A 15798-nucleotide genomic window follows, 5' to 3' on the forward strand; every position below is an offset into this window, starting at 1 on the left:
CACTTCAATTTGTCTGATGGGGAAAAAAAATTAGTGCAGCCCCACACTTATTGCCTTTTTAAAGGGCTAAAATAATAATTAAAAAAAAGGTTTATCGCATCAGGTGCACATTATCACTGGATCATTACTCAGGATTGTGAATGAGGTTTTACTTGTTTAAACCTCAGACATTTAAGTTTGGCAAGGCAAGTCTACAGGTCCTTCTCAAAATATTAGCATATTGTGATAAAGTTCATTATTTTCCATAATGTCATGATAAAAATTTAACATTCATATATTTTAGATTCATTGCACACTAACTGAAATATTTCAGGTCTTTTATTGTCTTAATACGGATGATTTTGGCATACAGCTCATGAAAACCCAAAATTCCTATCTCACAAAATTAGCATATTTCATCCGACCAATAAAAGAAAAGTGTTTTTAATACAAAAAACGTCAACCTTCAAATAATCATGTACAGTTATGCACTCAATACTTGGTCGGGAATCCTTTGGCAGAAATGACTGCTTCAATGCGGCGTGGCATGGAGGCAATCAGCCTGTGGCACTGCTGAGGTCTTATGGAGGCCCAGGATGCTTCGATAGCAGCCTTTAGCTCATCCAGAGTGTTGGGTCTTGAGTCTCTCAACGTTCTCTTCACAATATCCCACAGATTCTCTATGGGGTTCAGGTCAGGAGAGTTGGCAGGCCAATTGAGCACAGTGATACCATGGTCAGTAAACCATTTACCAGTGGTTTTGGCACTGTGAGCAGGTGCCAGGTCGTGTTGAAAAATGAAATCTTCATCTCCATAAAGCTTTTCAGCAGATGGAAGCATGAAGTGCTCCAAAATCTCCTGATAGCTAGCTGCATTGACCCTGCCCTTGATAAAACACAGTGGACCAACACCAGCAGCTGACACGGCACCCCAGACCATCACTGACTGTGGGTACTTGACACTGGACTTCTGGCATTTTGGCATTTCTTTCTCCCCAGTCTTCCTCCAGACTCTGGCACCTTGATTTCCGAATGACATGCAGAATTTGCTTTCATCCGAAAAAAGTACTTTGGACCACTGAGCAACAGTCCAGTGCTGCTTCTCTGTAGCCCAGGTCAGGCGCTTCTGCTGCTTTTTCTGGTTCAAAAGGGGCTTGACCTGGGGAATGCGGCAGCTGTAGCCCATTTCCTGCACACACCTGTGCACGGTGGCTCTGGATGTTTCTACTCCAGACTCAGTCCACTGCTTCCGCAGGTCCCCCAAGGTCTGGAATCGGCCCTTCTCCACAATCTTCCTCAGGGTCCGGTCACCTCTTCTCGTTGTGCAGCGTTTTCTGCCACACTTTTTCCTTCCCACAGACTTCCCACTGAGGTGCCTTGATACAGCACTCTGGGAACAGCCTATTCGTTCAGAAATTTATTTCTGTGTCTTACCCTCTTGCTTGAGGGTGTCAATAGTGGCCTTCTGGACAGCAGTCAGGTCGGCAGTCTTACCCATGATTGGGGTTTTGAGTGATGAATCAGGCTGGGAGTTTTAAAGGCCTCAGGAATCTTTTGCAGGTGTTTAGAGTTAACTTGTTGATTCAGATGATTAGGTTCATAGCTCGTTTAGAGACCCTTTTAATGATATGCTAATTTTGTGAGATAGGAATTTTGGGTTTTCATGAGCTGTATGCCAAAATCATCCGTATTAAGACAATAAAAGACCTGAAATATTTCAGTTAGTGTGCAATGAATCTAAAATATATGAATGTTACATTTTCATCACGACATTATGGAAAATAATGAACTTTATCACAATATGCTAATATTTTGAGAAGGACCTGTATATGTATCGCACATTTCAGCAACAAGATAATTCAAAGTGCTTGACATCATGAAGTGAGAGTAAATACCAAGGTCAGACCCCAGGAGCTGCCTGAAGCCTTTAGAGAAAATATTGTTGCAGGAAGTTAAAGAGGAATACGTGGTAGCTTTGTGTCCTGCTACAATGAAATATCAACCTTCAAACACTCAGAATAATTTTGTTGATTAAATCTCGGAGCAACTCAACACCTGGTTGATGAAGTAAATACGGTTGCCTGTCCCTTTGCAGCTTTAACACTTTAATTTCCCCACCAACGGACAATAAAGGATTTTCTTTTCTATTCTTCTGTTCCATATCTTTATTCTTTTGAAACTGTCAATCCATTTCTCAGAGATCATACAGTCAGTGGTGTCTGTTAGATGTTTAGTCCCATTCTGGTGATTTTCTTCATGTGGTAGAAACATAAAATCTAATAGATGACTGAAAACCTGTGATTGTTTGAACTGCTTGTTTGTAGTTTGTCCTCTAAGTGGCATTCAGTCTGAATCCTCCAGACCTTCTGCTCTCCTTTATCTTATCTTGGCTCATCCCCTCTAGATGTGGCTGTGGAATGATATTTAGAAAAGTGGCTGTTTAAATCAAATGATTTAACTATAGCCAAGGTTTTTTTTTACAGCAACAAAAATCTTTTTTTGCCAGATTGCAGCTGAAGTTTTAGGTCTGACAATTCATCATGGTGTTAGATCGTTGTGCAGAGGGCTCAGATGTATGTTAATTCATAGACAGAATAAGAACATTGTAAAATATCAAAGCTTCTAACAAAAATACCTTGAATACCTCAAATAATTTTAAATCTCTTTTTAAGACTTATCTTTTTAACTTGGTTTTCAATTCCGGTTGAGCAAACGTATGCCTTTATTTATTTTATCTTATGCACCTGTGGAGCCCTTTGGTCATTTAGGGTGTGTAAAGCACTTTAGAAATAAAGATGCAAGAATGCAATAGAAAACACTGTCTCTCCTGTTCAGTTTCCATCAAAGAGCCATCAACTCTTTGCATCCAAATAGACTCACATGTCAGTCAGTCACTAACCCTAACAATACTGCAGCTGCAAGAAAAGAAGTTCAAGGTGAGAAGTTTAGTGAAGCAGGTTTTAGTGGCGTCCAATCGTCTGCACCAAAATGTTTCTCCTAAGTAGGTTGCAAAAACATGCTGCCACTATTGCAGAGCTTACACAGCAATGGCAGCAGATGAGCGTTTGTATCCGCATGCACAGAATAAAAATGAAGATGTAACCACAGTCCAAAAATAACCCATTAAGGACAGACTTCTATCATACAGGAAGACTACAGCACTGGTTTTCTCCTGTGAACCCTCCTTCCCACAAAACATTTGTTTTGGAATATTAAAATGAGCTCCACCATCATGAGTTGTGTTAGGTGTGAAGCTTTCTGTATCGTTCATCGGGTTTGGTCTCATCCAAGAGCTTAGTGACAAATCTGCCCAGAAACCCTGCCATTTATAAAGGACATGATTCTGTTTAATTATGTTATTTAGGTTAGTTGGCAACAAATAAATACATATGCATCTCTTGATCCCATGTAGTTTCTGGCTTTGATACGACAATCATAGTTAATCCATTATGTAATTTTGTAATGTACAATAGGAAGTTGGAGTGGGTGATATGGACTTTTATTGTGATATTTTGTTGTATTTATTGTCATAACAATAAAAATGGTGATAAAAAACTAACTTGTTTGCAGTTTTTTTAGGTTAATTGTTTCTCGGTGCATGCCAAAGCAATCATAGCCGCAAAAACACAAACACTGCTCATATACCCATATGTAAATAGGCTTCTTCAGGACACCAGTTACAGAAAGAAGTGTGATTTTTAGCACTGATCTGCACACAGTAACTCCATTTAATCATATTTTCAAATTTAATAATGCACTCATGAACAAACAGTGGAGAAAATAGTACAAATAAAAATCCTAAAAATAGAGTTTTTGGGGTTTTCAAACACCACAAATTGAAATTTATCGTTCTCATGAATCAAAACTTTTATCATGATAATATTTCACGACAGCGAATATCCATACGATAAATGCCCACCCCTAATAGTAAAGTTAAAAAACTACATTAAACAGACAGAGAAAAAGGAACAATTCAAAAACAAAACTTATATTTTCACAACAATTATTAAACACATCTTGAATTTTATTCATAGCAAACACTGGAGTTACTGTGTCACACACAAAAAAATCGGCTTTCCAAACAGCAAATTTATTTTACGATTTCTCAAACGGCATCCCACTGTTTCAGTCCGACTCACAATGCAAGATGCAGCAAAAAGAAAGCACCTCACATATATATATCCCATGAGGAATATTTAACATTTAACAATGCCCTGTCTTCATAAGAACTCATTTTGCACCGACAGGCTGCGAGAAATGTTCTGCTTAGTTTGTGCATCTGCTTCCCCCGTGTGATGTGTCGCTTCTCACTACGTTTTCTGGGCTCTCTCCTCCACATAGAGCTGCATCTGTGAAAGCCAAACAAATATGAGTAACGGCAAACACAGACACTGAAACACATGGCATGAAAGACATTTTGACAAACAGCATCACAGGAAGCCTTCTACACATTTAAACATCACATCGATTTTTGCATCCGTTTTTAGCTCACTTTAACTATGTCGGACGTCATGGACTTCAGTGGAATTAGTCTCGGCTCCTTCATCTGAACTTCCTGCTCGTCGGCGACGATCCACGGGAAATCCTACAGAGGAATAAGCGACTAAACTCATGCAGATGGTTGTTTTGCGTTTATAGCAGCTGACTTCCAAATGACCACTCTACATTTTCAGAGCCAATTCACACTTTGCCACATTCCAATTCCAATTTATTTAACTGGGATTTCATGTGATAGACCACAAATTTCATGTTAAAAGCTCCAAATCTGATCACATTTTTTTTACAACTTACAAGCAAAAGAAATGAGGCTTTAAACTCAACCAACTCAAAAACTAAAGTGCATTTCTTTACACACAATAAAGGAAATGAATAAATTAAACCTGAAAAGCAACAACTAAAACACTAAAACATTAAAGCAAATTAAGGAAAACGTAAAGATAAACACAGACAGCTAAAATACACAGCAACCCGACTTCCATTTATTTATTAAATTTATCTTTTTTATTTTATATTTTTAGAATTCATTTTCAAAGTAAAAAAAAGAAAACATTTTTCATGTCATTCGATTAATGAAAAAAACAAAAACATTTCAATAAAAAATAACTTAAATTTATTTGAATGTTTTTTGCAAAGATCTACCTGTCAGTTATTTGATAGTCTTTTCATAATATGAAAAAACAGCACACGTCTCAATAAAAAGTAAATAAACCATCATTTTTGTAAAGAAAAGCTATAAATACTATAACACTTAACCTCAGGATGCTTTGGGTATTTATATTTGTTTGGTTTCAGACAGTTAGTGGGATTTTAGAAAGCTGCTTTACTGCTCTAACAACACTTCACCCAAAAACACGTATCACTTACTTCTGGACTGTGTGACTCGTCACATAAGGCTACAAAACACACATCTTGCTACTTTGTGGAGCTTTGGGAAGTGTTACCTAAAGGGGCTGAGTTGGTTTTATGATTTCTTAGCCAGTGGATTTTATTTAGGGGGATCAGAGTAAAAGGGGATGAACACAAATGCACACCACACGTTTGAGCTTTCAATCTACCACCAAGGGGGTCTAGGGGGACCAGTGGATTTCGTCTCTTCTTTTTGCAGATGACGTGGTCCTGCTGGCCCCCTCTAGCCAAGACCTACAACATGCGCTGTGGCGGTTCGCAGCCGAGTGTGAAGCAGCTGGAATGAAGATCAGCTCCTCCAAGTCCGCCTCGGACGATGGTTCTCAACTGGAAGGGTAGCTTGCACTCTTCAGGTTGGAGGGGAGTTCCTGCCTCAAGTGGAGGAATGAGGGAAGAATGGAGCGGGAGATCTACAGACGGATCGGTGCGGCTGCCGCAGTAATGGGGACGCTGAGGCGGTCCATTGTGGTGAAGAGAGAGCTGAGCCTAAAATCGAAGCTTTTTATTTACCGGTCGGTCTACGTTCCTCCCCTCACCTATGGCCATGAACTATGGGTCATGACCACAAGAACGAGATCCCGAATACAAGCGGCTGAAATGAGCTTCCTCCGTAGGGTGGCCGGGCACTCCCTTAGAGATAGGGTGAGGAGCTCAGAGTAGAGCCGCCGCTGCTTCTCCACATTGAGAAGAGCCAGTTGAAGTGGCTCGGGTATCTATACTGGATGCCTCCTGGATGCCTCCCTCAGGAGGTGTTCCAGGCACGTCCCACCGGGAGGAGGCCCAGGGGACGTCCCAGGACACGGTGGAGGGACTATGTCTCTCGGCTGGCCTGGGAACGCCTTGGGCTCCCCCCGGAGGAGCTGGAGGGGAAGTCTGGGTGTCTCTATTGAGCCCCCTGTGACCCGGTCCCAGATGAAGCGGAAGTCGATGAGTGACGAGTGACCAAAAATCCCAATAAAATACAGACTGCAGTTTCCAAACCACAATGTAAAAAGGTTAAGGGTTATAAATAATTTTACAAAATGCTCACCTTGATGACCTGAACCTTCTCCATGTTGCGTGTAGCAGCATCTCTGGTGTGCACAAGCACTGTAAAAGAACAACCTGAGGCAGAAACAACACCACATTTCACCGTTTTCTACATTTCATTTTAACGTCGTCCTGTTAAATCAACATTTTCAAATCACCCAACATGGTTATAATCATCCTTCCTGTTACCTGGTGGGTTGTTGTGTAGAACAGCGTCACACACACTGATCTTCAGGATGAAGGCTCTCAGCAGCTGCTCCACGTGTGACAATAACGTGTCTGAGCTGTGCCAATCAATTATTGCAGTTAGTGATCATAGATACCTTAACAATGGATTTCACAGAACGTAGCCGTTATTAGATAACGCTGGTCCAAAAAGTGGATGAAAACCTGATCGAGAGGAGAGGAGGCTGGGAAATCTCAAACACAAATCTCTCGACTGGATGATGCTCTTTGTCCATGATGACCACGACCACCTTCTCTGCGTCGTTCTAGGACGTAAATTTGATAAACCATGAGTGGAACCAGGTCAAACGAGCCTGTCAGCTCTGGACCCGTCTTACCTTCTCAATGAGTGGCTTCACACAGTGTAGAGTATCCTGGATGTACTGATTCAGCTCAGGGTGACAGGACATCTGAAAATAAGAGTCGCAAAAACAAAAGAACGACGTCAAACATTCAAACAGATAAGCCTTAAAGGTCATGTGCATTTCTTCAGAAATCTCTACCTGCACGGGAACATTGTATTTCTTTCTCTTCTGAAAGATTCCAGAGGGATAGACTTCACGGACGTACAGGATGAGGTGAATCGCGACTTCCAGGAACTCGCACAGAATGTCAGCAACAACTGGAAGACAGGAATAACCTAAACCAGGCCACTCATGCACTGCTTTACAGAAGATTATGACCAAGATGAACCAAACTGCCATAGGTAGTTGTTCAATGATGTTACTTTAGTCAAATCAAGCTTTCTTGGAAAATTTGAAATTATTCTGGGCTTTCAGAGTCCTAAGGTTGGCTCCCTCTGGTTCCACCTTGAATCATGATAGTAAAACAACAACCACCTCTTGAGGAGAATAAATGTAAACATGCAGCTGTGTGTTGACGGCAAGCACCTGCCCCCTTTCATCTGCCAGAACCAAACTGTTGGCCCAGCATTGTTATTTATTCATAAACAGACACTGGTAAACCTAAAGTTTGTCTCTGTTTATTTTTAATGTGGCTAATATTGAATTAATTTTTTGTTCAATAAAATGATTAAACTAGCTTTAAAAGGCATTCTTGACGTTTCTCTTCCATGCATCCTATGCAGAGATAAAGTATAATCCTTCTAAATATGCATCAGAAAATGTTTTATAAATCCAGATTTATTGTATTAAATCATCTGAAACTAATTAAAACTACAGGAAAGTTTAAGTCATTTACATCAGGGAACCTCTGAAAATAAATAGCAAGCTTCCTCTGTGTGTTTCAGACGTAGCCTCGTAAATGCAAGAATTCATACTGCTCAACATTTTTCACATTTTGACGAGTAACAGTTTTTATGTATTAATGGGATTTCAAGTGACAAACCAACACAAAATAATGTAGAACTATAAAACAGAAGGAAAATCCTACATTTCTTTACAAATCAAAATCTAAAAAGTGTGGCAAGTATTTGTGTGGCCTCCTTTGCACGGATACTTTAATATAAGAAAGCTACAAGAGGCCCATGGTGCAGGCGGGAGAATATGTCGAAAGGACAACTATGAATTGTGCATTCCACAAATCTTTCCTTTATGAAAGAGCGCAAAGAAGAGTGGAAGACTATCTTCCAGCAGGGCATCAACCTTAAACATACAGCCAGAGCTGCAATAGAGTGGTTTATTTAGAGCTGTGCAATATATTGAATCACAAACATCATCATATTATCACTGTTTGCAATATCACACTTTTAGAAGACTCCTTGGACACAATACTTGGTAATATTTAATATTTCAAGTGTCATGCATTCATGTCCTGCACACCATAACATATCTGGGGAGTTGAATAGCCCTCAGCTGCCCTTAATGCCCACATGTGATTTATACTAGTGGCTGAGATGCTAAAGCGAGCAGAGTTATGGAGACATTGAGCAATCGTACAAAAAAGAAAGGAGTCAAAAATGTATGGGTTACCCATAATCAATACTGACGTCGCGATTTTCCGCTACATATATTTTTTTAAATGTCGTGCAGCCTTAGTTTGGGTCAAAGTATGTTCATGTGTTAAAATGACCCAGTCCAAGTCTAGACCTTAATCCAATTGTGTATCTCTGACAACACTTGAAAACGCATGTTTGTAAAATTTCTCCTTCTAATCTGACTGAACTTATTTATTTATTTAAGTTATTTTGCAAAGAAAAATGGTAAAAAAAAATAAAAAATAAAAAAGAGACAATAGACGAGCAGATATTATTGCAGCAAAGGGCGGTTCTGCAAAGTTTGGACTCAAGGGGTTAAAATATATGCATGAACCATACTTTTCCTAAAAAAAAAAATCCATTGATATCAATTGAAGTTTGTAGTTATAATGTGACAAAAAGTAAAAAAAAATAAATAAAAAAAAGCTCAAGAGGTAGAAGTACTTTTGATAGGTACAGTACAACAAAACAATTTAAAAGAAGCAAAGGTTTTGGCTCACTCACTTTACGTTGTATGATCTCTGCTTTCACTAGAAGGACAGTGTGGTCTTATTCACACAATATCAGCCCCAAAACTTTAGGTTTTAGTAAGCCAGTTGAAATTTTAAATAACTCTACGTCATTGGAATTGTATTCAATTTGGTGTTGCATGTAAAAATTACAGACAATAAAATGTCTAATCCTCAACGTTTCCTAAACTTATTCACCATGGTGAAGTTAGTTTGAAGTTGGATATTCAAGCTCCGCGGATTCAGCGGCGTCGGCTTCCTGTGTCGGCCGGCAAACGCAGGCTGGTTCCGGGCAACTGCTCTCTGTTGTCTTGCTCCTCCTACACACGGTGGTTCGGTGGTAACCAAACACTTGGGAGAAACAAAAATTAATAACTTTCATGTCTTGTAACCCAGTGACACAAAATTCATGTCAAATCATCATATTAGACGAGAAAGATGTGGCGCGCTAATTTAAGTGCTTTTTCTATTTTTTATGAATTTTTAATATTACAATTCGTCATTTTTCTTCAATAGCTCCCAGGTCAAGTGACCTACTGACACAGAATCTATCTGAAATTGTTCTACTAGTTTGGATAGATGAGGCACACCCTTTTTTATTCTATTTTAAGCATTTTAATATTTTTTTTAGTCCACAATTAGCATTTTTCTTCAATAGCTTCCAGGTCATGTGACCAATTCACACAAAATATGTATGAAATTGTTCTACTACACTGGATAGATGAGGCACACTCATTTTTATTCCATTTTTTATACATTTCTTTCATCACAAATCATGGTTTTTGTTCCAATAGTTTTTAGGTCACGTGACCTGGTGGTACAAAACTACTGTCAAATAACTATATTAGACTGAATAAATGAAACATTTCTTTTTATCTGATTTAACTGCATTTTCTATTTTTTGTCAATAGTTTTGAGGTAACATGCCTTTCACAAAACTAATGTTAAATCATTCTACTAAACATGACAGATGAGACACAGTCTTAAAGCAATCTAACAGATCTACAGTTTTATTTCCAACATTATTTATTTCTAACATTATTGGACAAACTTCACACTTTGCACCTTACTTGCATGATGGACATTTCCAACCTTTGCTTGCGTTGTCATTTTCTGTGCTGTTTGTGTTGAGGCACTGGACATGGAGCCATCTATCAGTCATCACACTGGATCTGTTATCGTAGATGCTGATGGCTGTGGACAGGAAGGATCTCCTGTAGCGCTCCGTCTTACAGCAGATCTGAAGAAGCCTCTGACTGAAGACACTCTGTTGTTGTAGGACAGTCTCATGAAGAGGATGCTCAATGTTCTCCAAAATTTTCTTCATTTTATGAAGAATCCTTCTTTCCACAATGATCTCCAGAGGTTCCAGAGGAGTCCTCAGAACAGAACCAGCCTTCTTCATCAGCTTGTTGAGCTTCTTTAAGTCCCTGGCTCTGATGCTGCTTCCCCAGCAGATGATGGTAGAAGATACAGGTCCTTCTCAAAATATTAGCATATTGTGATAAAGTTCATTATTTTCCATGATGTCGATGAAAATTTAACATTCATATATTTTAGATTCATTGCACACTAACTGAAATATTTCATGTCTTTTATTGTCTTAATACGGATGATTTTGGCATACAGCTCATGAAAACCCAAAATTCCTATCTCACAAAATTAGCATATCATTAAAAGGGTCTCTAAACGAGCTATGAACCTAATCATCTGAATCAACAAGTTAACTCTAAACACCTGCAAAAGATTCCTGAGGCCTTTAAAACTCCCAGCCTGGTTCATCACTCAAAACCCCAATCATGGGTAAGACTGCCGACCTGACTGCTGTCCAGAAGACCACTATTGACACCCTCAAGCAAGAGGGTAAGACACAGAAAGAAATTTCTGAACAAATAGGCTGTTCCCAGAGTGCTGTATCAAGGTACCTCAGTGGGAAGTCTGTGGGAAGGAAAAAGTGTGGCAGAAAACGCTGCACAATGAGAAGAGGTGACCGGACCCTGAGGAAGATTGTGGAGAAGGGCCGATTCCAGACCTTGGGGGACCTGCGGAAGCAGTGGACCGAGTCTGGAGTAGAAACATCCAGAGCCACCGTGCACAGGCGTGTGCAGGAAACGGGCTACAGGTGCCGCATTCCCCAGGTCAAGCCACTTTTGAACCAGAAACAGCGGCAGAAGTGCCTGACCTGGGCTACAGAGAAGCAGCACTGGACTGTTGCTCAGTGGTCCAAAGTACTTTTTTCGGATGAAAGCAAATTCTGCATGTCATTCGGAAATCAAGGTGCCAGAGTCTGGAGGAAGACTGGGGAGAAGGAAATGCCAAAATGCCAGAAGTCCAGTGTCAAGTACCCATAGTCAGTGATGGTCTGGGGTGCCGTGTCAGCTGCTGGTGTTGGTCCACTGTGTTTTATCAAGGGCAGGGTCAATGCAGCTAGCTATCAGGAGATTTTGGAGCACTTCATGCTTCCATCTGCTGAAAAGCTTTATGGAGATGAAGATTTCATTTTTCAGCACGACCTGGCACCTGCTCACAGTGCCAAAACCACTGGTAAATGGTTTACTGACCATGGTATCACTGTGCTCAATTGGCCTGCCAACTCTCCTGACCTGAACCCCATAGAGAATCTGTGGGATATTGTGAAGAGAACGTTGAGAGACTCAAGACCCAACACTCTGGATGAGCTAAAGGCCGCTATCGAAGCATCCTGGGCCTCCATAAGACCTCAGCAGTGCCACAGGCTGATTGCCTCCATGCCACGCCGCATTGAAGCAGTCATTTCTGCCAAAGGATTCCCGACCAAGTATTGAATGCATAACTGTACATGATTATTTGAAGGTTGACGTTTTTTTTTGTATTAAAAACACTTTTCTTTTATTGGTCAGATGAAATATGCTAATTTTGTGAGATAGGAATTTTGGGTTTTCATGAGCTGTATGCCAAAATTATCCGTATTAAGACAATAAAAGACCTGAAATATTTCAGTTAGTGTGCAATGAATCTAAAATATATGAATATTAAATTTTCATCATTACATTATGGAAAATAATGAACAATATGCTAATATTTTGAGAAGGACCTGTATTGACCCTGTGGAGCTCCAGACGGACAGTTCTGGTGGAAACAGGAGAGTTGAGGTGCACATTTAATTCTGTCGTGATTTGGACACCTCTGGTTTTATGTTTTTTGGATACAATCCGGGTTAGCACCCGAACATCCCTTTCAGACAGCTTCCTCTTGCGTCCACAGTTAATCCTGTTGGATGTGGTTCGTCCTTCTTGATGGTATGCTGACATTACCCTGGATACCGTGGCTCTTGATACATCACAAAGACTTGCTGTCTTGGTCACAGATGCGCCAGCAAGACGTGCACCAACAATTTGTCCTCTTTTGAACTCTGGTATGTCACCCATAATGTTGTGTGCATTTCAATATTTTGAGCAAAACTGTGCTCTTACCCTGCTAATTGAACCTTCACACTCTGCTCTTACTGGTGCAATGTGCAATCAATGAAGACTGGCTACCAGGCTGGTCCAATTTAGCCATGAAACCTCCCACACTAAAATGACAGGTGTTTCAGTTTCATTGTCCAACCCCTGTACCTCCCTGCTTTGACCCTTGATTTGTGAAGGGACAACGTCTGGGCCCCTCTTTTTCCAAACTAAGGTTAACTCACAATCAGATATACCAAGAAACTGGTTCATGCATTGAAGACTTATACACTAAAGCAGGACAGTTTTAAAAAAGCGGGTGTGATCTGCTAAAATGAATGTTTTACATTTGACTGTAGCTTGTAAGCTTTGAGAATTACCTTGCAACTGCTCACAGTATGTATTATAATCCTATGTTTAATCAAAATGATTAATTGTGATTACAAAAATTCTTTTAAAAGATGTGTGTCTCATCTATTCTGTCTAGTAGAATGATTTCACATTAGTTTTGTATCATTGGATCATGTGACCTAAAAGCTATTGAAAAAAATCATGATTTGTGATGAAAGAAATTTATAAAAAATAGAAAATGCATTAAAATCAGATTTTAAAAAAAGGTGTGCCTCATCTGTCCAGTCTAGTAGAACAATTTCAGACAGATTTTGTGTCAGTAGGACACATGACCTGGAAGCTATTGAAGAAAAATGCTCATTTTGGACTAAATAAATTCCTTAAAAATGTAAAAAGGCTTAAAATGGAATAGAAAGTGTGCCTCTTTGATGTAATCTAGTAGCATGATATACCATTGTTTTTGTTTCAACTGATCACAAGACAAGGAATTTATTTATTTTTATTTTCCACGATTGTTTGGTTCGGAAACTTATTGACGGTCCCTAAGTGAACCACCGCGCGTCAGAAGAGGGAGCAACAGAGAGCAGCTAGCCGAAATCTGAGTGCCTGAATCGGATCAACCGTGAGCTAGATGTCGCTAACTCCGCGGAGCTTGAATATCCAAAATCCAACTTCAAACTAACTTCACCGCGGTAACTTATTGCGGTTATTTATCTTTCTAATAAAACTTAGATCTTAGTTTCAAATTACGCCTAAATGCCGTGAAAAAAGGATATGCAAACAGCAGCTATATTTGACAGGGGCTCTGATCACCACACCTTTCAACAAACCGATTCAGTTTTATTAGTTTGGCTGTCTTACCTTGTCCAAAGTTAAGATCTTGCCTTGTCAGAGTTGTCATTGTTTATTTTCTAACAAAGAAAAAAGGTAAAATGATGTTTCTTCGGCTAACTACACTTGGGAAGCAGCCGTTATTCTTTTTAAACAAGATTTAGTTGCTTAACATTCCTCTTCATTCCTCTTCTATCGATGCTTGGTAAAAATGTCAGCAGTTAAAATGACCTCCTAAAATCAGAAAACAATAGCAGCAACGTAAAAAAAAATGTGTATAACTTTTCATAAAAATAAAAATGCGGCTATTTTCGTGCTGGTACCGAGGATACTAAAGCTTCATCGCGCATGAGAATGACGTAATCTTTTACTTTGCTTGCTCCTTGTCCAACAATGATGACGTACGTTTAAAGCCTTTGCAGGCGAATTTGTTTCTCTCTGCATTTTCAGTATTCGTTCAAAAGTGTTACACAATTTACGGATTGTTCTGATATTTATGTAATATATACAAAGATCTAAGTAAAGTTATATTTAGAAAAAGTCATAGCAGGCCTGTCGAAGTAAAAATAGACAGGGAAAACTGTTGCCTCAGTTTAAATGCAAATGTTGCTTAATGAACATTTTTGTTTCAGATCAATTTAAAATGTAAAACAAATTTAATCTCCTAGAATCATTAATGTAAAAAAAAAACATAAATCACTTGCAATAAAAGTAGACAATACATTATAACCTCAAATGAATCAAGATAATTTGTAGTGTGAGCTTGAGCCACTTATAACCCAATTCAAAAAGTCTACAAAATTATACAAACATATGTTTTGTTTTAACTCAGTGAAGGAAAAATATAGGATTGCTGTAAGTTTAAAAAAAATTATCTCTGAATTAAGCTTTGTATCTTATACTGTTTCCCCAGTTACATGACATCCATACACAATAAACAAATTAATATTGCATAGTTTTACTAGATTAAACAAGCAAGACTTTGTATTCTGTTTTAGTTAATATCCTATTGTATAATATTACCCACAATGTTTTTTCTTGATTTCCTTTAGTGTTTCTTAAAGCCAGAAAGCTGCCACTTAGAATGAATGTAGTTTTGTGTGATGTCTGTAATCTGCTTTTTTTCGACAAAATTAAACAACTGAATGAACATCCTGGGGACAGGGGATTCCATCATTTTTGCCAGGGGTTGTACAATCAGCTCCATAGAGTGTGCTATGACAAAGATGTGTGATGACATCAAACTTTCTGACAAAACTTTTTTTTTGTTTTTTTCTTCCACAAAAAAGTTGGTGTTTTTTGCTTCTGGGATATGACAACAGTTTTCTTACACTCTGGCGTAAAAACATTGTTATATGGATAATAACCCCTATGATAACACCCACATTTCCCATCCAGAACATTTACGTGCAAAAAGAGTGAAAGCCACAAGTGCAAAACCTAAATAAGGAAAATTTGTCATTTTAAAAAATGTCTTTTTACATTTGTTGCTTTTTTTGTACTTTACATTCCTATTTACTTTCTTGCACAATCATGCAATACATGTAAAACCATTTAAAATACAGTCTCTTGTAAAAAGATTTATACACCTTGAACATTTTCAAAAAATAGTTAAGTTATGTGTGCGTTTGCATTGACTTTGATAAATCGAGCCTTACAGGCTTATTGGAGAACATTATAGAACAAACAGCATAATAAAGAACCAGTTTTCCCCCATTTCACATTACTTAAAGTCCCATTAAACATTTTGAAGGCTGTGGTTGTGAAGTGACAAAATCTGGAAAACAAAATCAAGGAGTAAGAATGCATTTAGACACTGTATTACAAAAGGACAGATTAAATGTGTTGCCATAACTATATAGGTTCTAGGACCATGATATAAACACATTTTTATTAACAATGCTTTTCATATATTAAGATAAATGCATGGGAAAAAACATTCATTTTACTTCTAAAATAATATTTTTGCAGATCAGTTTTGAGTAACTGTTGACAACCAGATCAGAACCAATATGCTTTCATGATTGGCTAATGTAGTTATTGTCATCTGTTCCTTAAAAGCAGTAAATCTGTAAAATAAAATATAAATAAAATAAATGTTATATATT

The 15798-nt window shown here is 38.6% G+C and overlaps 1 protein-coding gene across 1 annotated transcript; it reads right to left on the bottom strand.

Moving 5' to 3' along the window:
- Positions 1–3701: 3701 nt before the first annotated feature.
- On the bottom strand, positions 3702–14059 carry mad2l2 (mitotic arrest deficient 2 like 2). The gene is made up of 8 exons (XM_047367510.1): positions 13721–14059; positions 7142–7260; positions 6977–7048; positions 6804–6904; positions 6603–6697; positions 6415–6488; positions 4471–4563; positions 3702–4327 (listed from the first exon to the last, which is right to left on the bottom strand). Exons 1-8 carry the CDS (start codon positions 13758–13760, stop codon positions 4289–4291), a joined length of 633 nt encoding a protein of 210 aa, XP_047223466.1. The 5' UTR covers positions 13761–14059; the 3' UTR covers positions 3702–4288.
- Between the last annotated feature and the right edge of the window lie 1739 nt (positions 14060–15798).

Source organism: Girardinichthys multiradiatus, chromosome 1 (assembly GCF_021462225.1).
Source record: "Girardinichthys multiradiatus isolate DD_20200921_A chromosome 1, DD_fGirMul_XY1, whole genome shotgun sequence".
In the NCBI taxonomy this organism is placed as follows: domain Eukaryota; kingdom Metazoa; phylum Chordata; class Actinopteri; order Cyprinodontiformes; family Goodeidae; genus Girardinichthys; species Girardinichthys multiradiatus.